Source organism: Cetorhinus maximus, chromosome 10 (genome assembly GCF_964194155.1).
Source record: "Cetorhinus maximus chromosome 10, sCetMax3.hap1.1, whole genome shotgun sequence".
Lineage (NCBI taxonomy): Eukaryota > Metazoa > Chordata > Chondrichthyes > Lamniformes > Cetorhinidae > Cetorhinus > Cetorhinus maximus.
The window spans coordinates 22366178-22388837 of NC_135888.1; the positions used below are offsets into that span (position 1 = coordinate 22366178).

The following is a 22660-nucleotide window of genomic DNA, read 5'->3' on the forward strand; positions in this document are numbered from 1 at the left end:
CTTAAAGCTACAGTCCTATGTTTATCAGAACTATAATTACTACATTTCTTCCCCTTTAACTTTTCTGTACATTTTGTATTTACAAGGATATTTATCTCATGACAATACAATATTGACACAGGTCATGAAATTACAAGTTCAGTCTTTCAGGTGGTTTCCTGATCCGTGTGGAATGTTGTAGCTCCACAACTTCCGATTCTTTTGCAGGAACCACATTCTCTGGAACCACAGTAATATCAGATACCTCATTAGGCACAGGCAGCTCAGTGTCTTCCACTCCAACAGAGGCATCGGGCATGTCTATCTTTGGTTGAACAACTTCAACAGGAACCGCAGGTTCAGCAATGGTTACAGGTGGATCATCATTTTGTTGTTGTTATCTCCCTTCTTCTTAAATGATCCACATGCTTATGAGTGATCTGGCCCTCCACTTCCATGTGGTATGACAATGGTCCAGTCACATAGCTTACTTTACCAGGTAACCACATCGGTCCTCCACCAAAATTCCTTACATATACTGCTTCTCCGACAGTAAATTGTCACTCATGACTGTACAAATCATGAGTTGCTTTTTGGTTCTCTTGATTTTTCTCCACCGTCCCTTCCAAATTGAGAAGTATCAAGCTTGGTCTTGTCCCAAGATGGAGCCTCATCAGTAACTCTGCAGGTGTCGCACCTGTCGTAATGTGGGGGGTTGTTCTGTAGTGAAATAGGAAACGAGCAAGTTTAGTTTCCAACAATGCACCTGTTAACCTTTTCATTCCCGCCTTAAAAGTTTGTCCTGCTTTTTCTGCCAGTCCATTAGATGACGGATGCAGTCTTCATGTGGTTGACACCATTTAGGCTGACAAATCTTTGAAATTCAGCACTGGTAAATGCAGTCCCATTATCTGAGACGATTACTTCTGGAAATCCATGGATAGAAAAGCTCTGGCGTAGTTTTCCTATAGTAGCACCTGACGTTGGCGACTTAACCTCATAAACGTCTAACCACTTAGAATGGGCATCTATAATCAATTGGTTCCAAGAAAAGGACCAACATAATCTATGTGCAACCTCACCCAGGGTCTACCAGGCCACTCCCATGGGTGTAATGGGGCTGCCACTGGCAACTTTTGTAGCTGTTGGCATTGCACACAGTGTTTAACCACCTTCCCAATATCACTGTCCATTCCTGGCCACCAAAGATAACGTCAATCGTCTTCATTCTTGAGATTCTTGGATGGGCACTGTGTAACTCTGCTAAGAGTGGTTCCCTTCCTTGTGAAGGAACTACTACTCGCACACCCCATAATAGAATACCATCCTGACTGCTCATCTATGGTTAAAAATGGTTTCAATTTACCAGAGACTTGTTCCTGGGACCATCCATGTAACACTTGGTCCCTCACTTGAGACAGGACTGGATCACAATCCATCCAGTTTCTTATCTGGCTGGCACAAACTGGTGAGGAATCCAGGAAATTCATCACTAATATGAGTTCTTGGGGAATTGGGACGTGGCCATTGTTCTCTTGCAAAGGAAGGCAATTTAGGGCATTAGCATTTGCTATATGAATCCCAGGTCTATGCACAAAGATGTATTCACATGCCACTAAAGTTAGTGCCCATCTTTGAATTTGGGCAGAAGCTATGGGAGGTATAGCCTTTTCCTCGCTAAACAGACCCAAAAGTGGTTTGCGGTCTGATACTATTGTGAAGTGACGCCATGCACGTATTGGTGCAATTTTTTTACACCAAAAATAACCAACAGACTTTCCTTTCCAATCTGAGAATATCCTTTTTCAGCTGTGGTAAGTGTCCTGGATACATAGCCTATCAGTCTCTCTATACCGTCATCCATCTTGTGAGATAGTACCGCTCCCACTCCATAGGGGGGCGTATCGCAGGTTAACACCAATTCCTTTGTCAGGTCGTAGTACACTAACAAATTTGAAGAGTGTAAGAGCTGTTTTACTTTCATGAAGGCTTCTTCTTGGGGGTGACTCCCAAACCCAACGCTGGATTTTCTTTAGCAGTGAATGTAGTGGGACTAGGACCGTTGATGAATTTGGTAGAAATTGGCCATAGTAATTTACCATCCCTAAAAATGATTTAAGTTCAGAGATGTTCTTAGGTGCAGGTGCCTCTCTGATTACTTTAATCTTCTCTTCAACAGGGTGTAACCCTTGGGCATCTACCTGGTGGCCCAAATAAATGACTTCATTTGCCTGAGAAGTGCATTTCTCCTTCTTTAGGCACACTCCTGCTTCTAAAAATCGTTTCAGGGCTTCCTCTAGATTAGTCAAGTGTTCCATTTCCGTGAATCCAGTTATTAGTACATCATTCAGGTAGACCGCAACTTGAGGTAGTCCCTGTAGTAAGCTCTCCATTGTCCTCTGAAAAATGGCACAGGCTGAAGAAACACTGAAGGGCAGGCGTGTAAATTAATACAACCCTTTGTGGGCGTTTATGGTCACAAATTCTTGGGAGGCATCATCCAGCTCCAGTTGCTGATATGCGTGACTCATGTCAAGCTTTGTATACGTTTATCCCTCCTGCTAGTTTGGCATAGAGGTCTTCAATCTTGGGAATAGGGTACCCGTCCAGTTTGGCTACTTTGTTGACCATTAGTTTATAGTCCCCACAGATCCGGATGGTCTCATCCGGTTTTAGGACAGGGACTGGGTGCTGCCCACTCTGAGAACTGAACCGCTTTTATGACACCCAGCCTCTCTAGCCGGTTCAACTCAGCGTCACCTTCTCTCTCAGGGCGTATGGCACTGGTCTTGCTTTCAAGAAGCGAAGAGTTACTTCTGGGTCCATGTAAATCTTGTCCTGTAGGCCTTTGATTTTTCCCAGTTCATCCTTGAAGACGGTGTCATTTCTTTTAGCAGCTCTGGCAGTCCACCTGCTCGCAACTGGAAGATTTCGGACCAGTTTAATTTAATCTTCACCTTCTACCACCATCACTGGTAGCTGTGCTGTTTGGTGTATATAATAAACAGTTACTCTGCTGATACCTTTCACCTGGATTTCTTCGCCTGTGTCCTTTTTCAGCTTGGCAGAGGTTTGTTCCAAATTTAATTGTTGAGCACCTTTATTTAAATATCTGAAAGTGTGTTCTCCTACTACAGTGGGGGAAGCACAAGTGTCCACTTCCATTTTTAAGGGTTTACCATTCACTTGCAATGTGACAGTAATTGGTTCTGTCTTACCAACTTTCATGTTGAATCAGGAATAAATGTCAGAATTGATTGTTTCTGGCTCTTCCACACTATATACTTCACTGGACTTAATTTCACAGAATCACACAGTGCAGAAGAGGCCCTTCAGCCCATTGCGTCTGCACCGACACGTGAAAAACACCTGACCTACCTACCTAATCCCATTTACCAGCACTTGGCCCATACTCTTGAATGTTATGACGTACTAAGTACTCATCCAGGTGCTTTTTAAAGGATGTGAGGCAACCCACCTCCACCACCCCCCCAGGCAGCGCATTCCAGACCGTCACCACCCTCTGGGTAAAAAAGTTTTTCCTCACATCTCCCCTAAACCTCCTGCCCCTCACCTTGGACTTATGTCCCCTTGTGACTGACCCTTCAACTAAGGGGAACAGCTGCTCCCTATCCACCCTGTCCATGCCCCTCATAATCTTGTACACCTTGATCAGGTCGCCCCTCAGTATTCTCTGCTCCAACGAAAACAACCCAAATTTATCCAACCTCTCTTCATAACTTAAATGTTTCATCCCAGGCAACATCCTGGTGAATCTCCTCTGCACCCCCTCCAGTGCAATCACATCCTTCCTATAATGTGGCGACCAGAACTGCACACAGTGCTCCAGCTGTGGCCTCACTAAGGTTCTATACAACTCCAACATGACCTCCCTACTTTTGTAATCTATGCCTCGATTGATAAAGGCAAGTGTCCCATATGCCTTTTTCACCATCCCACTAACATGCTGCTTTGCCTTCAGAGATCCATGGACACACACGCCAAGGTCTCTTTGTCCCTCAGAACTTCCTAATGTCATGCCACTCATTGAATACTTCCTTGTCAAATTACTCCTTCCAAAGTGTATCGCCTCACACTTTTCAGGGTTAAATTCCATCTACCACTTATCTGCCCATTTGACTATCCTGTCTATATCTTCCTGTAGCCCAAGACACTCAACCTCACTGTTAACCACCCAGCCGATCTTTGTGTCATCCGCAAACTTACTAATCCTACCCCCCACATAGTTATCTATGTCGTTTGTATAAATGACAAATAATAGGGGACCCAGCACAGATCCCTGTGGTACGCCACTAGACACTGGCTTCCAGTCACTAAAGCAGCCTTCTGTCATCACCCTCTATTTCCTACAACTAAGCCAATTTTGAATCCACCTTATCAAATTACCCTGTATCCCATGTGTATTTGCCTTCTTTATAAGTCTCCCATGTGGGACCTTGTCAAAGGCTTTGCTGAAATCCATATAAACTACATCAACTGCACTACCCTCATCTAAACACCTGGTCAACTCCTCCACAAATTCAATCAAATTTGTTAGGCATGACCTCCCTCTGACAAAGCCATGCTGACTATCCCTGATTAAACCTTGCCTCTCCAAGTGGAGATAGATTCCCTCCTTCAGAATTTTCTCCAACAGTTTCCCTACCACTGCCATGAGACTCACTAGTCTGTAATTCCCTGGCTTATCTCTACAACCCTTCTTAAATAGCAGAACCACATTAGCTGTTCTTCAGTCCTCTGGCACCTACCCCATGGCCAGAGAGGAATTAAAAATTTAGGTCAGAGCCCCTGCAATCTCCTCCATTGCCTCCCTCAGCAGTCTGAGACAAAAATCATCCGGACCTGGAGATTTGTCCACTTTTAAGCCTGCCAACACCTCCAATACCTTGTAGCTCCCTATATCAATTTGCTCAAGAACCTTGCAGTCTCTCTCCACGAGTTCAATATCTTCATCATCATTCTCTTGGGTGAAGATGGATGTGAAGTATTCGTTCAACGCTCTACCGATGTCCTCTGGAGCCACCCATAGATTGCCCCCATGGTCCCTAATGGGCCCTACTCTTTCCCTGGTTATCCTCTTCTCATTGATATACTTATAGAAAATCTTGGGGTTTTCCCTACTTTTACCAGCCAGAGCTTTCTCATATCCCTTCTTTGCTCTCCTAATTGCTTTCTTAAGCTCCACCCACCACTTCCTGTATTCTACAAATGCCTCTGCTGATTTGCTTCCCTAGTACCTGCTAAAAACCTCTCTTTTCCTTCTCATCGTATCCTGAATATCTCTGGTCATCCATGGTTCTCTGGGCTTGTAACTCCTTCCTATCATCCTAGAGAGAACATGTTGAGCCTGTACCCACCCCATTTCCTTTTTGAACACCCCCCACTGCTCTTCTGTAGATTTCCCCACAAGTAGCTGTTCCCAGTCTACCTTGGCCAGATCCTGCCTTATTTTACTAAAATCTGCTCTCCCCCAATCCAAAACACTTTGTTTGCAACTTGTCTATTTCTTGCCCATAACAAGCTTAAATTGTACCATGTTGTGGTCGTTATCACTAACATGCTCCCCCACCACCACCTCAGCCACCTGTCCGGCTTCATTCCTCAGAATTAGGTCCAGCAATGCGCCGTCCCTTGTTGGACCCTCTACATATTGACCTAAAAAGTTTTCCTGTACACATTTCAAGAAATCCACTCCATCCAAGCCCTTCACACTATCCCAATTAATGTTGGGAAAGTTGAAATCACCTAATATAATTACCCTATTGTTATTATTTTTACACATCTCCGCAAATTGCGCACATATTTACTCCTCAATTTCCCGCTGACTATCTGGGGGTCTATAATAAACACCTAACAATGTGGCTGCCCCTTTTTTATTCCTAAACTCTGCCCACAAAGCTTCATTCGATACCCCCTCCAAGATATCATCTCTCCTTACTGCAGTAACTGACTCCTTAGCTAATAATGCAATGCCTCCTCCTCTTTTAACCCCTCCCCTGTTTCGCCTGAAGGTTCTATATCCCGGAATGTTGAGCTGCCAATCCTGCCCCTCCCTCAACCACGTTTCAGTGATGGCTGCCTGGATGCCTGTTTTAATCTCACTTTGCAATGTTTCAATATGTGCCCACTTTTGTGACAAAAATAACACTCCATCTTTTAAATTGCCAATCATTAGGAGTATGATTGTTTCCACGTTGATAAAAATTGAGTTTTCGAATTGGCTGCTAAGCTGTTTCCTCTAAATTTTCGGTTAGCAGGGACTGTTTCCCACTTCGCGGCAAAGTCCCAGCTTTTCGCACCACTTTGGGCTGACCGTTCCCACCCAACTAGGAAAACTGCACCATTTTGTGCACCTTGAATTGCTTGTGAATCCCTTACAGCACTTTCCATCACAAGCTCTATTTCTAACATTTCTTAAAATCAAGATCCACTTCAGCCATCAACCTTCATTGAATGGCATCCTCTTGCACGCCACAGACCAAACGATCCCTGAGCATATCATTCAGGGTTTCACCGAAATCACAATTTCACCAAGTAGGTAACAATGGTCTCCCCTGGTACTCTATTCTGTGAATTGAACCTGAACCTCTGCATTGTGACTGAAGGCTTGGGTTGAAAATGTCACTTAACGAGGTCTACTAAATCACTGAAGGTCTTCGAATCTGGGGCACTGGGGGCCGTCAAATTTCAAATTAAACTGTAGGTCTTGCTTCCACAAATAGTCAGGAGAATTGCTCTCCTCTTTTCCTCCCCATGATTTAGTTGGCTTGAAAGTACATATTCTATATATTGAGACCAGTCGTCTGTGGCTGGCTCCAAGGGATCGATTCTGCCAAACTGTGGCATCTCGGATGAGTATATCTTCCTTTCTGTTTAATGATCTTAGATGCTCACAATCACTGGGCGAGGGACAGCACTGGATCTGATTTACCCTAGTCGCCAGTTTGTTATAAAGTTGATTTTCCAGGCAACTTTTCTTGGTGGAAACTTTGAACTTAATTTACAAGACAACAGCAGCAGCTACATGTGTGCATCCAACTCTATAACTAAAGAAGAACTCCCTCCAAGAGGTTCCCCGCGCTGCTAACCCTTTGGTTTACACAGATCATGTTATCTTACAACACAGGATTATTCTTAAAGCTACAGTCCTACGTTTATCAAAACCATACTTTAAGTTAGCAGACAGACAGTAGCAATAAATGGGTCTCTTTTGGAGTGGCAGGCGGTAACTAGTGGGGTACCGAAGGGATAAGTGCTTGGGCCCCAGCTGTTCACAATATATATCAATGATTTGGATGAGGGAACAAATGTAATATTTCCAAGTTTGCTGATGACACAAAACTGAGAATGTGAGCAATGAGGAGGGTGTTAAGAGGCTCCAAGGTGATTTAGACAGGTTAAGTGAGCGGGCAAATACATGGCAGATGCAGTATAACATGGATAAGTGTGAAGTTATCCACTTCGGTAGGAAAAACAGAATGGCAGAGTATTATTTAAATGGTGATAGATTGGGAAATGTTGATGTACAAGGGGACTTGGGTGTTCTTGTTTACCAGTCACTGAAAGCAAGCATGCAGGTGCAGCAAGCAATTAAGAAGGCAAATGGAGGACTTGAGTATAAAAGCAAGGGTGTCTTACTGCAGCTGTACAGGGCCTCAGTGAAACCACACCTGGAGTATTGTGTGCAGTTTTGGTTTCCTTATTTAAGAAAGGATATACGTGCCGTAGAGAGAGTGCAGCGAAGGTTCACCAGCCTGATTCCTGGGATGGCAGGATTGTCATATGAGGAGATTGAATCGACTAGGCTATTCATAAGAACTAGGAGCAGGAGTAGACAATTCAGCCCCTCGAGCCTGCCCCGCCATTCATTACGATCATGGCTGATCTCATTTCGGCCTCAACTCCAATTTCCCACCCTGTCCCCAGAGCCTTTCAACCCATTACTAATTAAAAATCTGTCTATCTCCTCCTTAAATTTATTCAGCGTCCTGGCATCCACTGCACTCTGAGGTAGTGAATTCCACAGATTCACGGCCCTTTGAGAAAAGTAATTCCTCCTCATCCACTGGAGTTTAGAAGAATAAGAGGGGATCTTATTGAAACATATAAAATTCTGACAGGGATGGACAGACTGGATGCAGGGATGATGTTTCCTCTGGCTGAGGGGGGTCTAGAACAAGGGGTCACAGTCTCAGGATACGGGATAGGCCATTTAGGACTGAGATGAGGAGAAACTTCACTCAAAGGGTAGTGAACATGTGGAATTCTCTACCACAGACAGCTGTGGAGGCTAAGTCGCTGAATATATCTAAGAAGGGAATAGATAGATTTCTGTACTCTAAAGGTGCCAAGGGGTATGGGGAGAGAGTGGGAGTATGGCTTTGAGATAGAGTATCAGCTATGATCATATTGAATGGCGGAGCAGGCTCAAAGGGCCGAATGACCTACTCCTGCTCCTATTTTTATGTTTCTATGTCAACATCAATGGGCAGCATGTACACTGATGGGGCTCCAGTTTGAAAGTCAAACACAGTATTTACAGCAGAGAAACAAGCCATTTGGTAAAACTGGTCTGAGCTGGTATTTATGCTCCACACTAGCCTCCTCCCTCTTTATTTTATTTAACACCAGCGTATCCTTCTATTCCTTTCTCTTTCACGTGTTTATCTAGTTTCCCCTGAAATACATCTATACTATTTGTCTCATCTACTCCCCGTGGTAGCGAGTTCCACATTCTCACCAATCTCTAGGTAAAGAAGTTTCTCCTGAATTCCCGATTGGATTTATTAGTGACTGCCTTATATTAATGCTATCCTTTGCAAGTGGAAATATCTTCTCTGTATCTACCCTATCGAACCCCTTCATAAACTTAATTAACTCCATCAGGTCATCCCATAGTTTTCTCTTTCCTAGAGAAAAGAGCCCCAGATGTTCAGTCTTTCCCGATAGTTACAACCTATCAGTTCTGGCATCATTCTTGTAAATCCTTTTCACACCTTCTCCTGTGCCTCTATATCGTTTTTGTAAAATGGAGACCAGACTGTTCACAGTCACTCCAAGTGTGGTCTAACCAAGGTTCGCTTTTCAACTCTAGAAATGAATCCCAATATTTGTCTGCCTTTTTATGACCTCATTAAGCTGTCATTACTTTGAGTGATTTATGTATCTGAACCCCAAGACCCCTTTGCTCCTCTACCCCATTTAGACTCGTAATCTCCAACAAGTATAGATATTCCCTATTCTTACTACCAAAATGCACCACCTCAAAATTCTCTTTGTTCAAGCTCATTTGCCAGTTACAAACCTCTCACTTTCCAGAAAACGTGCCTTTTCTCAGATCCAAAGTGGATAACCTCCTGCTTCCCACATTGACCTTCCCTGATTCTGCTGGATAGTTGCAAAGGAATCCTCAGAAGTAGGAGGGCCCCAAAGTGTGCCAATATTTACTGGGATACCCAGGAGAGTGTGACAATATTTACAGGGGTGGGGGGTCCATGTGTGGAGAGTGTCAATATTTACAGAAGGGTTGGTTCACCGGACAATGTTGATATTTACAGAGGAGGGAGGGGTCCTCGGGCAGAGAGTGTTGATATTTAAAAAGGGGGGGCAGAGGAGGGTCCCTGAAGAGAATGTGTCAATATTTACAGCGGGTCCTTGGGGAGAATGTCGATATTTACAGGGGGTCATAATGGGGGGGACAGTGTCAATATTTACAGGGGGTCACTATGGGGGGTGGGGGGAAGAGTGTCAATATTAACAGGGGGTTCCAGGTGGGGGGAGAGTCTCCATATTTACAGGGGTCCTTGGGGAGAGTGTCAATGTTCACAGGGTGTCCTTGGGGAGAGTGTTGATATTTACAGGGGGTCCCTGGGGAGAGTGTTGATATTTACAGGGGTCCTTGGGGAGAGTGTCAATGTTTACAGGGGTCCTTGGGGAGAGTGTTGATATTTACAGGGGTCCTTGGGGAGAGTGTCAATATTTACAGGGCGTCCCTGGGGAGAGTGTTGATATTTACAGGGGGTCTCTGGGGAGAGTGTTGATATTTACAGGGGTCCTTGGGGAGAGTGTTGATATTTACAGGGGTCCTTGGGGAGAGTGTCGATATTTACAGGGCATCCCTGGGGAGAGTGTCAATATTTACAGGAGGTTCCAGTAGGGGGAGAGACTCCATATTTACAGGGGTCCTTGGGGAGAGTGTTGATATTTACAGGGGTCCTTGGGGAGAGTGTCAATGTTTACAGGGGTCCTTGGGGAGAGTGTTGATATTTACAGGAGTCCTTGAGGAGAGTGTCAATATTTACAGGGCGTCCCTGGGGAGAGTGTCAATATTTACAGGGGTTCTTGGGGAGAGTGTTGATATTTACAGGGGGTCTCTGGGGAGAGTGTTGATATTTACAGGGGGTCTCTGGGGAAGAGTGTTGATATTTACAGGGGTCCTTGGGGAGAGGGTTGATATTTACAGGGGTCCTTGGGGAGAGTGTCGATATTTACAGGGCGTCTCTGGGGAGAGTGTCAATATTTACAGGAGGTTCCAGTGGGGGGAGAGTCTCCATATTTACAGGGGTCCTTGGGGAGAGTCTCCATATTTACAAGGGGTCCTTGGGGAGAGTGTCGAAATTTACAGGGGGGTCCCGGGGGGGTGCGGAGAATGATTTGTAACACGCAGCTGGACTGGATAGGAAAGTTTGAAGCCCACCGGATTGCGGGGCTGGTGAAGAATTTGAAACATATTCAGTGCTGATTCACTGGGAAGCGAAGCCGGGAGGCAAGTCAGTCACCTCGCACACCCTGCCGAGGGGGGCAGCAGGTGAGAGAGAGACAGAGAGTAAACCAAAGTGAAAAAGGACGAGGGAAGAGGTAGGGAAGAGATTAAAACTACAACTCCCACAATGCTCGAAGATTTAGAGCCCGGAAATCGCCCTGAATGAAGATAAAGAATGAAGTGTCCCAGTGATACACACAGAAGGAGAGAGAGAGATTCTATTTCAAATCACCTTCAAGCAAGGCAGCAAAAGTGCTGGAGGTCAGTTCATTCGATGTCGGATCGGGACGGCTGTCGAGGATAGGGGGGGAGAGAAATATGATTGAATATTTATTTATTTATTTTTTAATAATGTGGGTTGGATTGGAAACCGACCGCAGCCCTGTGCAGAGCTAAGGGACTTGTGCGTCTCTCTCTCTCTCTGTGTGTGTGTGTGTGTGTGTGTGCAGTGACCCAAGTACAACGCCGTGTTGTGATGGGGCTAATAATGTGAAGTATTGTGAGCGGCAGCGACAGTGTGGAGCTGGCTGACTGGCCGATGACTATAGTCAGCAACCGCAGAGGGGGTGGGAGCAAAGAGAGAGAGAGATAGACAGAAAAGCAGCAGTATCCTCTGGGCTGTTGGCGAGAGAGCCCTAAGACACACACACACTGTCTGTGACACTGAGACAAACACCAGTTCCTGCGCGACCTGCTTTTTTTGCAGCTCGCTTCCTCCCTCCCACCACCTCCTCCTCATCCACCTCCTCCTGGCCATCTGAGCCGAAGGGCGCCGGGGAGGAACAGACAAATTTCGCCCCTCTTCGAAACCAACCCTCAGCATCTTCTCTGGGACATGGCTCGGGAGGAGGGGACACCCAGGGCAGAGGAGGCTACTAGACGCCAGCGATCGTGGAGTGGGACCAAGAGTTCGGAGCCGTGTTACCTGGACATGGACAAGAATCATTGATTTTTTGCCCTTCACTCTGGGATTCTCACAAAGGAGGGGGGCAAATTAGAGAGACTGGGGGGGATTTGCTCAACTTTTCCCACTCCCCCCCCCCCTCCCCACCCTTTCCTGTTCAAATTCAAAGAATCGAGGCAGCAACTTTTAATCTGCAGGAAAACAAGTTGAAGATTTGTCATTTATTTCGGTTTGTGTTTTAAGGGGTTGCACTTCCAGGACTATCAGACCGTTCGAGGGATTTCACTCTCCTTTTGCAGTATATATATGTATGTGTCACTCAATGAATGGTTTAAAGCTGGCCTCAGGAAGGACATTTGTCAGCTGCAAGTTCGACCGAGTTCTTCTCTTAAGCGCTGAGCTCAATGTTGCGCTTAGTGACTTTGGGGGTCCTGTCTCTCGCTCTCCTCGTCCTCCTCCGAAGTACTATGGGTTGCATTAACAGTCTGGTTTGCAAGCCGAGGGTCTGCCGCGAGTCCATCTGCCTGCAGGAGATCTCGGCCACCATCGACGGCACCCCCACCATCATTGATGAGACCTCAGACATTGTGCTGCGCTACCGGACCCCTTACTTCCGAGCTACGGCCCGGGTGTGTGTGCCCCCCATCCTCAAGGCGGAGACCTGGGTGGTCGGCTGGATTCAAGCCTGCAACTATATGGAGTTTCACAACACGTACGGGGACGCGGGCATGTGAGTATGTGAGAGTGAGGGTACATGTTTGTGTGTATTATTGGCTGGGGGTGGTGGTGGTGGTGGGGGTTTGATGGGCAAGGAGCTCAGGACCTACCCCAGAGACTAACTGGCACAGCAGGACCTACGTGTATGTGTGTGTCAATGTGAGTGCATGTCAGTGAGTGTGTGTGTATCAGGCTGCGCAAGTGTGTGTGTGTTTGGTTTGGGGTGGGGGTGGGGGTGAGAGTCTGTCTCAGGTTGTGTGACAGGGTGTGTCAGTGTGTTGGATTGTGTGCCAGAATGTGATTGTATAGGTGTGTGTCAGAGTGAGTGTGCTGGGGTATGATTGTATGTGTCTGTGTGTGTGTCAGTGTATGTGTGTTGGTGTGTGTTTGTGTGTTGGGGTGTGTGTGTGTGTGGGGGGGGGTGGTGAGAGTCTGTCTCAGGTTGTGTGACAGGGTGTGTCAGTGTGTTGGATTGTGTGCCAGAGTGTGATTGTATAGGTGTGTGTCAGTGTGTGTGTGTCAGAGTGAGTGTGCTGGGGTATGATTGTATGTGTATGTGTCAGTATGTGTATGTGTCAGTGTGTGTGTGCTGGTGTATGTTGGTGTGTGTTAGTGTTTGTGTGTTGGTGTGTGTGTGTGTGTGTGTGTGTCAGTGTGCATGCGTCAGTGTGTGTTTGTGTATATATATATCGGTTTGTATGCCAGGATATGATTGTATGGGTGTGTGTGTCAGTGTGTGCGATGGTGTGTCAGTGTGTGCGAGTTCTTGTGTGTGTGTGTTACACTGTGTGTCACGGTGTGTGTGTGCTGGTATGTGTGTGTGTCAGAGTGTGTTTGTGTATCGGTGTGCGCACCAGGGTGTGACTGTATGGGTGTGTGTGTCAGTGTGAGTGCATGTGTCAGAGTATGTGTGTGCGCGCGCAATGGTGTGTGTCGGTGTGCATGTGTCAGAGTGTGTGTGTGTATGTGTGTGTTCCAGGGTGTGACTATATGGGTGTGTGTGTCAGTGTGAGTGCATGTGTCAGTGTGTGTGTCATTGTGTGCATGTGTGTTACACTGTGTGCCACTGTGTGTATGTATGTGTTGGTGTGCATGTGTCAGAGTGTGTGTGCGCGCGCGCGCCAGGGTGTGATTGTATGGGTGTGTGTGTCAGTGTGAGTATGTGTGTGTCTGTGTCAGTGTGTGTATGTCAGAGTGTGTGTGTATCAGTGTGTGTGGGTTTGTGTGTGTGTGTTTCACTGTGTGCCACAGTGTGTGTGTCGGTGTGTGTCAGTGTGCATGTGTCAGAGTGTGTGTGTGTGTGTATTGGTGTGTGTTCCAGGGTGTGATTGTATGGGTGTGTGTGTCAGTGTGAGTGCGTGCTTGTGTCAGTGTGAGTGCTTGTGTCAATGTGTGTGTCAGTGTGTGCAATGGTGTGTCAGTGTGTGCAATGGTGTGTCAGTGTGTGCGAGTTTGTGCGTGTATGTGTTACAGTGTGTGTGTGTCGGTGTGCATGTGTCAGAGTGTGTGTGTGTGTGTGTGTGTGTGGGTGTGTGCGCCAGGGTGTGATTGTATGGGTGTGTGTGTCAGTGTGAGTATGTGTGTGTCTGTGACAGTGTGAGTGCATGCGTCAGAGTGTGTGTGTGCGTCAGAGTGTGTGTGTGTCAGTGTGTGTGTGTGTGTGTTACAATGTGTGTCATGGTGTGTGTGTGTCGGCGTCGGTGTACGTGTGTCAGTGTGTGTGTGTATCGGTTTGTGTGTATCGATATGTGTGCCAGGGTGTGTCAGTGTGAGTATGTGTGTGTGTCAGTGTGAGTGTGCCAGGGTGTGATTGTATGTGTCAGAGTGTGTGTCTGTGTGTGTGTGTGTGTTGGTGTGTGTGTCGGTGTGCATGTGTCAGGGTGTGTGTGTGTATCGGTATGTGTGCCAGGGTGTGATTGTATGGGTGTGTGTGTCAGTGTGTATGTGTGTGTCAGTGTGAGTATGTATGTGCGCATGTCAGTGTGAGTGTGTGTGTGTGTGTCAGTGTGTGTGTGCCGGGGTGTGATTGTGTGTGTTTGTCGGTGTGTGTGTGTGTCCGTGTGTGCATTGGTGTGTCAGTGTGTGCGTGTTTGTGTGTGTGTTACACTGTGTGTCAGTGTGTGTCTGTGTGTCAATACGTGTGTGTCAGTGTGCAATGTGTCAGAGTGTGCGTGTATCGGTATGTGTGCTAGGGTGTGATTATATGGGTGTGTGTCGGTGTGTATGTCAGTGTATGTATGTGCGCATGTCAGTGTGAGTGCGTGTGTCAGTGTGAGTGCATGTGTCAATGTGAGTGCATGTGTCAGTGTGTGTGTATGTGTGCGCGCGCCGGGGTGTCACTGTATGTGTGTGTGTGTGTTGGTGTGTGCGTCCATGTGTGCATTGGGTGTCAGTGTGTGCATGTTTGTGTGTGTGTGTTACACTGTGTGTCACAGTGTGTGTCTGTGTGTCAATGTGTGTGTCAGTGTGCAATGTGTCAGAGTGCGTGTGTGTGTGTATTGGTATGTGTGCCAGAGTGTGATTGTATGGGTGTGTGTAAGTGGGTGCGCACGTCACTGTGCGCGTGTGTATGTGTGTGTCAGTGTGTGTGTGTCAGCGTATGTCTGTCTATTTGTGTGTGTGTGAGAGATGGAGGGGGCAATTGGCGGGGAGTGCAGACAACATCAGGGCTAGCATGGAGAGCAGGCTGTGCTTTGATCTCTGTCCACTGTTAACTGGGCATCAAAGTCTCGATGTCCGGACAGAGGCAGACCCCCTGGCAGTAGTTGCGTTAAACTTGGCCTGTGCTGTTTAATACACACCAGAGCAGGTCAGGGTCGCTGAGCTTGCAGGTATGGCCCTGCTCTCTTTATAGTATCATGTTATTCGATCAGTCCACTGACTTGTGTGAGTGTGTAAAGGATAGTTGGTTGGAATGTGTCTAATTTCATTGCTATTCTCAAACTTATATCAACCAGTTTCCCATCCATAGACTTGTTTTTCCGTTACTCTGAATGATTTATGAATACATAAAGGTATAATTAATGAAAGAATTCAGGCAAATAGTGACTCTCAAAGTCTATTCCTGCTTAATGATCATGTAGAGTATGCACTGACTTGATTAGATTACACCTTGCTGTATAGGGTGCCAGTTGTTGGGATACATATTAAAGTAGATTTTTTACTGCATTATATATGCCTTTTGCCACATGAATAACCAGTGTGATATACACAGGCAAAAACCCTGAGTAACCTATCAGAATTTGTCACAACAGATTCCCTGTATTAACAATGTGTTATGTACAGTCACAATACAATCCCAGTATAAACAGTATGATAGATACAGTCACAGTCCAGCCCTTGTGGAAGTACATAATCTTACATCGAATTTACAGCACAAATAGGCCATTCAGCTCAATTAGTCCGTGCTGCTGTTTATGCGCCATGCAAGCCTCCTCCCTCTCTATCTAACATTAGCGTATCCTTCTATTCTGTTCATCTTCATGTGTTTATCTAATCTCCCTTTAAATACATCGACTATTCCTTGGGATAGCAAGTTCCACATTCTCACCACTCTCTGGCTGAAGACATTTCCCCTGAATTCCCAACTGGATTTATTGATGACTACCTTATATTATTATTACACTCACAAAGCGAGTGGTAAGGTCTGGAATGCACTGCCTGTAAGCGTGGTGGAGGCAGGTTCAATCGAGGCATTCAAAAGGGAATTAGACTGTTATCTGAAAAGGGAGAATGTGCAGGGTTACAGGGAGAAGGCGGGAGAGTGGCACCAAGGGAATTGCTCATTCAGAGAGCTGTGCAGGCATGATGGGCCAAATGGCCTCCTTCTGCACCTTAAGAATTCTGTGATTCTGTAATTTATGGCCTCTTGTTCTGGTTTCCCCCTCAAGCAGATTCTGAGACATGTCTCCTGGTCATTAGTCATGTCCTGATCTTAATCACGAACCTACCATGTAGTATCTTATCAAAGGCCTTTTGGGCATCTAAATTTATTGCATCTACTGCATTTCCCTTATCTACCCTTTCTATTACTTAGTGAAATAATTCTATAAAATTGTGTTACATAGTTGTAATAGTTCCCTGGATAACCAGTGAATATATACAGTCACATTACAGTTCCTGTTTAAGTAGTGTAGCTTGATTTAGATCACTAATGACCAGCTCCACTCCCCCTGATCATATACATCTTTTCCCCACATTTTGGACTGGCCTTTACTTCTGTCATACCCTGGCACTCAAAATACTGACCCAGGTAAATGAGGCCAGAGAAAAACAAACAAAACACTGGGGTTTCATTTCTAGAGAGAGAGAATTAAAAAGCAGGGAAGTTATGTTCAACTTGTATCGGACCTTGGTTCGACAACATTTGGAGTAACTGTATATAGTTCTGGTCTCCATATTACAAAAAAGGTTATAGAGACACCGGAGGCTTGCTGTAGAATGCAACTTAATATCTCTGCTGAGTTAGAAACTTGACTCGATAGCAGAGGTGTCACCTACAGCCACATCAACCCAGGATCTGATCAGATAGCAAGCTCCTGACACAGCACTTCCTCACTTTATGATGCAGAGGGGGGCAGAGTGCAGTGAGCGTACTGTTTGACGTAGGCTTCCCGCTTTGTGAAGGACCCAACTCCACCCAGATCTGCTCTGAAATAAGGTAGTAAAACAAGGTCCACTTGGCAACAAACATGTGACAGCCCCCACCCCAACCACTCACTGCAGTAACATTATAAAGTTATAACTGGGGCAGGAGGTGAGAGGGGGAAATTTTGGATTAAAAAAATGTCAGACAGATCCAGAGGTCTCGGAGTGCCTTAACCCCCAAGTTCTATATTGGTCAATCAACCCCATCCACATCAGCATTCTGTTATTGTCCAGCTGACTCCCTTTGCTGAATGAGTTCAGTTCCAGGATTGCACTTTCCTGACTTCAAAATTCCCAGGATCCTAAATAAAACTAAGTTTTATTTCTCCAGCACTCTTCCTGTCCTCAGGACCTCTCAATGTGCTTTACAGCCAATGTTTTTGAAGTGCAGTTGTTTTGTGGGAAATGGGCCAGCTTATTTGCACGCCACAACCAATTAATCAGCTTCTGGAGGTGTTGTGAGAGAATAAATTTTGACCATGATTCTGGGGGGGGAGATGGTGGCGTAATGGTAATGTCACTAGACTAGTAATCCAGAGGTGCAGGCTAATATACTGGGGAACACAGGTTCAAATCCCATCACAGCAGCTGGTGGAATTTAAATTCAGTTCATAAATCTGTAGTAAAAAGCTAGTCTCAGTAATGGTGACCATTGTTGTAAAAACCCACCTGGTTCACTAATGTCCTTTAGGGAAGGAAATCTGCCGTCCTTACCTGGTCTGGCCTACATGTGATTCCAGACCTACAGTGGTGTGGTTGACTCTTAACTGCCCTCTGAAATGGCTGAGCAAGCCACTCAGTTCAAGGGCAATCAGGGATGGGGCAACAAATTTTGGCCTGGACAGGAATGCCTACGTCCCATGAAAGAATAAAAAAACTCCCCATTTTTCAAATAGGGCAGGATCTTTTCCAGCAACTGAACTTGTATCAGGTTAATGTCTCATTTGAAAGACAGTGGAGCATTCCCTCAGTACTGTAAAGAATGAACTTGCATTTATATAGCTTCTTTCATGTCATCAAGACATCGTAAAGGGATTTACAGTTACTTCTTAAGTGTGGTCACTGTTATAATGTAGGAAACGCAGCAGTCACTTTGGGCACAGCAAGCTCCCACAAACTTGTGCTAATGACCAGTAATCTGGTTTTAGTGATGCTACTTGAAGGATAAATATTGATCAGGACACCAGGGAGAACGCCCCTGCTCTTTTTCGAATTGTACCAAATGGGGTTTTTTACATCCACTTGAGAGAGCAAGCGGGTCATCTGAAAGTCGGCACCTCTGACAGTGCAGCACTCCCTCAGTACTGCACTGCGAGTGTTAGCCTAGATGTTGTACTCAAGTCTCTGGAGTGGGACTCGAAATCACGACCTTCTGACTCAGAGGTGAGAAAGTGTTACTCACTGGACCAAAGCTTATATGGGCGGAAAGTTTAAATCGACCCCAAGTGTTGGCCACTGTCAGTTGGGCGTCTCTAAAAATATCACACAAAGGAAGCGTGGGCTGTTACATGTCTGTCGGACAAACGAACTTTAATTCAGGAAATGAGAGGTGACGTGGGAGAAAATGGTGAGAGGATGATGGCCATTAACGTCAAACCTGTCCTTGCCCTTAGTACCTAACATGATTACTGCAAAGCGTTAGCATTCTGCAGCATCGACCTCAACATGTGATGAACGCAAACTTAATGCTTTGAAAGGGGCACTTGCTAAACACCAGGGGATTAAATGTCATTCCCACAAATCCTAACACCACAGTTATCAAATCAAATAACTGTAATGATACAAGTGATGAGTAATCTCAGGCTAATTTATTAACATCAAAATTGCAAGATTATAACTCACTTTGTGTAAAGATTTAATCCTCAAGTTTTAAATTATGAAATGGTTTTGAAAGGGTAAATAAAAAACCAGTTTCCACTGATTGGAGGATCAGTAACCACAGGATACAGATCTAAAACAATTGGCAAAAGAACCAGCGGGCAGATGACGAGAACATTTTTACACAGCGAGTTATGATGATCTGGAACACACTTTTTGAGTGGGTGGCAAAAACAGATTCAAAACTAGAGGCCATCAATATGCGATAGTCACGAATAAATCCAATTGGGAATTCAGGAGAAACTTCTTTACCCAGAGCAGTGGGAATGTGAAACTCACGCCCACTGGGAGTGGTTGAGGTGAATAGTATAGATGCATTTAAAGAGAAGCTGGATAAACACACAAGGGAGAAAATAATAGCAGGATAGACTGATTGGGTGAGATGAAAAAGGGTGGGAAATGGCTCGGACCAGCTGGGCCGAATGGCCTGTTTCTGTGCTGCAGGGAGTGCAGCGAAGGTTTACTAGACTGATTCCTGGGATGGCAGGATCGTCATATGAGGAGTGATTGGATTGACTAGGCCTGTATTCACTGGAGTTTAGAAGAATGAGAGGGGATCTTGTTGAAACGTATAAAATTCTGACAGAGATGGACAGACTGGATGCAGGGACGATGTTTCCTCTGGCTGGGAGATCTAGAACAAGGGGTCGCAGTCTCAGGATACGGGGTAGGCCATTTAGGATTGAGATGAGGAGAAACATCTTCAGTCAGAGGGTGGTGAACCTGTGGAATTCTCTAGCACAGAGGGCCATGGAGGCCAAGTCACTGAACATGTTTAAGAAGGAAGTAAATCGATTTCTAGACGCTAAAGGCGTAAAAGGGTACGGGGGTGGGGGGGGGGGGGGGGGCGCAGAAGTACAGCTTTGAGGTAGAGGATCAGCCACGATCATACTGAATGGTAGAACAGGCTTGAAGGGCCGAATGATCTACTCCTACTCCTATTTTCTATGTTTCTAAATTCTATGGAATTGTAACTTTCAAAAGGGTGTTGGATAAATATTTGAAAAGGAAAAGATTATCAGGCTATGGGGAAAAGAGCAGGGGGAGTGGGACAGTCTTTCAAAGAGCCATCACAGGAATGATGGGCCAAATGGCCTCCTTCTGTGCTGTCAGATTCTATGATAAAACCATGATATGACTAGAGAAGAATGATATAAATGGAGGGATCATCAATGCTTTGCATGATGCTGTAAGTAGTCAACCCATCCATCATGGTCTGATATTGGCCGGGCATCTGTCTGAGATATTTGTTGGAAATATACCATATTCTCCCTGAGGATTCTTCTGCCAAATGTTTAAACACGGGCGTGACAGACTAACAATGATGTTGCTATTCTGTAGAGGCAAAGGCAATTCTGAATGGTGAGTCTAAATAAGCTTCACCAGTATCTACCCTTTTTTAAAACTCGTTCTTGGGATGTGAGTGTCGCAGGCCAGTAATTGTCCTCAAAGGATAGGATGGAACAAGAGGCAATGGATGATAGGACTGTTCCTAATAAATTGGATAGTTAAATTCCTTGTGATTTAGTTGATTTGGACAGGATACCAAATGAGAAACTGACAAAATTAAATACATGCGACCAGAAGCTGGGTAGAAGGTGGAATGAAGGAGAGGCTGCTGTATTGTCGAGCTCAACATTTGGATCTCTGTTATTTGTTTACTTAAATGATTTGGGTGCAGATCATAGCAGGAGTAGGCCATTCAATCCCCTCGAGCTTGCCCTGCCATTCAGTTAGATCATGGCTGATTTGTACCTCAACTCAGTTTATCCATCTTTGCTCCAAATCCCTTGACAGCCTTCCCCAATGACAATCTAACAACCGCAGTCTTTGAAAGTGTGCACAACCTCCTTGAAGAGGGTTCCAGATTTCCCCGGCCCTTTGTGTGGGAAAAGCGCTTCCTGATTTCACTGTTAAAACAGCTGAGCTCGAATTTTAATCTTGTACTTGACTTCCCACACCAGAGGATATGGTTTCTCTGTATCAATCCTTTCCAATCGTTCTAACATTTTAAACACCTCGATCAGATCACCTCTCAAACTTCAATATGATATGTAACAGGATCAATTGTGGAACATAATATCACGGAATATGATATTGCCAAATCCGAAGTAATGTTGACAAGCAGAGAAGAGAAAGTAGAGAAGGGAACAGAATTAGCACAGGGACTGGGGAGTTACATGAAATCCAACACTTCAAACAAGACATGGTAGAAGAATTCAAAGATTAATTGTTGGGATATAATGTGTGATACGAGTTGGAGGGGGGGTCTTTATAATACACTGGGCAGACCACACTTGGACTAGTCTTCACAATTGTGCACACCACACTCGAAAAGATAAAATAAAAAATGCACATTTATATAGCACGAAATCAAGATGTCCCAAAAGGCTTACAGCCAATTAAATATTTCTTGATTTGTAGTCACTGTTGTAATTTAGACAGTGGTTCTTAAACATTTTTGGTTGAAGGACCCCTTTTCAAATAGATTAATAATCACCCCCCCCACCATTTAAATGAAACCATAAACTACTTGCTGAATTAAAGTTTATTGATGCCCTGTTAAAGGGACCTGTCTGAAATGTCAGGCCGCTTAGTATAGTGAACATCGATGTGATGGGTGATTGTGAAATCTTTTCTTTTCCCTTCAGCTAGAAGGTAATCCTACAGGTTCAGCAGCATGCCTGAATACTTCACCGCACAATTCCTCTCTGGATGTGGGATTTATTTTATTAATTTGTCTTTGGGATGTGGGAGTTGCTGGCAAAGGCATTTATTGTCCAGCTGGAAGCTCAGTGGTTCCTCTTGGGAATTGCTGGCACAATTTCCAGTATAACCCTCCTGTATTTCCAGTCTAACCCTCCAGCCTCCACTTCTTCACTGCATAGCTACTATCTCTTTCAGGGTCTCTTCTCTCCCTGTATGCACTGGAGTGTTTTTCTTTGCTCTTTTATGGCATGCAGGTGTCACTGGCAAGCCCAGCATTTGTTACCCATCTCTAAATGCCCTTTAACTAAGTGGCTTGCTAGGCCCTTTCAGAGGGCAGTTAAGAGTCAACCACATTGCTGTGGGTCTGGAGTCACACGCAGGCCAGACCAGGTAAGGGTGACAGATTTCCTTCCTTAATTCATTAGTGAACCAGATGGGTTTTTACAACAATCGATGATAGTTTCACGGTCACCATTATTGATATTAGCTTTATATTTCAGATTAATTCACTGACTATAAATTTCATCAGTTGCCGTGGTGGGATTTGAGCCCATGTGCCCAGACATTAGCCTGGCCCTCTGGATTACTAGTCCAGTGACATTACCACTATGCCACCATCTCCCCTCTATTTGTACACAGTCTGGTATGCAGCGTCTCTACGATTGGGCCACCAATAACAGAACACACAGCTTTAGTCCAGCTCCTTTCACAGACCCAGCTGCCATATTCAGCAAATAAAGTTTGGCTTCCAGGCCCTGAACAAGGCAACTCCTCCCCCAGCCCTGCAAATCCCTTACCCAGTGTCCCTGGGACCTCTTGCCTCTCTCTCGTTTCTCAGTCAGTAAGAGGCTTGGCTAATCCGGTCCCTGTCCATTTCCAGAGCTACCACAGCCACAGTGTCCACCTGGCGATTGCTTACTGGTGTCTTGTTGAGCAAGTTGCTCCAAGGCCTAGGACCTGACATTGAGTTCTCCAGTGCCCAAGCTCTCGGCTGTGCTGGTCAAGCAGGAGATGAGAGTTGAAACAATGGGCAAGTGTGTGCC

At 45.4% G+C, this 22660-nt stretch overlaps 1 protein-coding gene across 1 annotated transcript in view; it reads left to right on the forward strand.

Annotated features, from left to right (window-relative positions):
* The first annotated feature begins 11813 nt into the window (after window positions 1-11813).
* fam78ab (family with sequence similarity 78 member Ab) overlaps window positions 11814-22660 on the forward strand; it is a 35591-nt gene continuing 24744 nt past the window's right edge. The window contains exon 1 of the mRNA XM_078550142.1: window positions 11814-12396. Coding sequence (XP_078406268.1) covers window positions 12071-12396 — 326 coding nt within the window. The 5' untranslated portion in view covers window positions 11814-12070. The remainder of the gene's footprint in view (window positions 12397-22660) is intronic.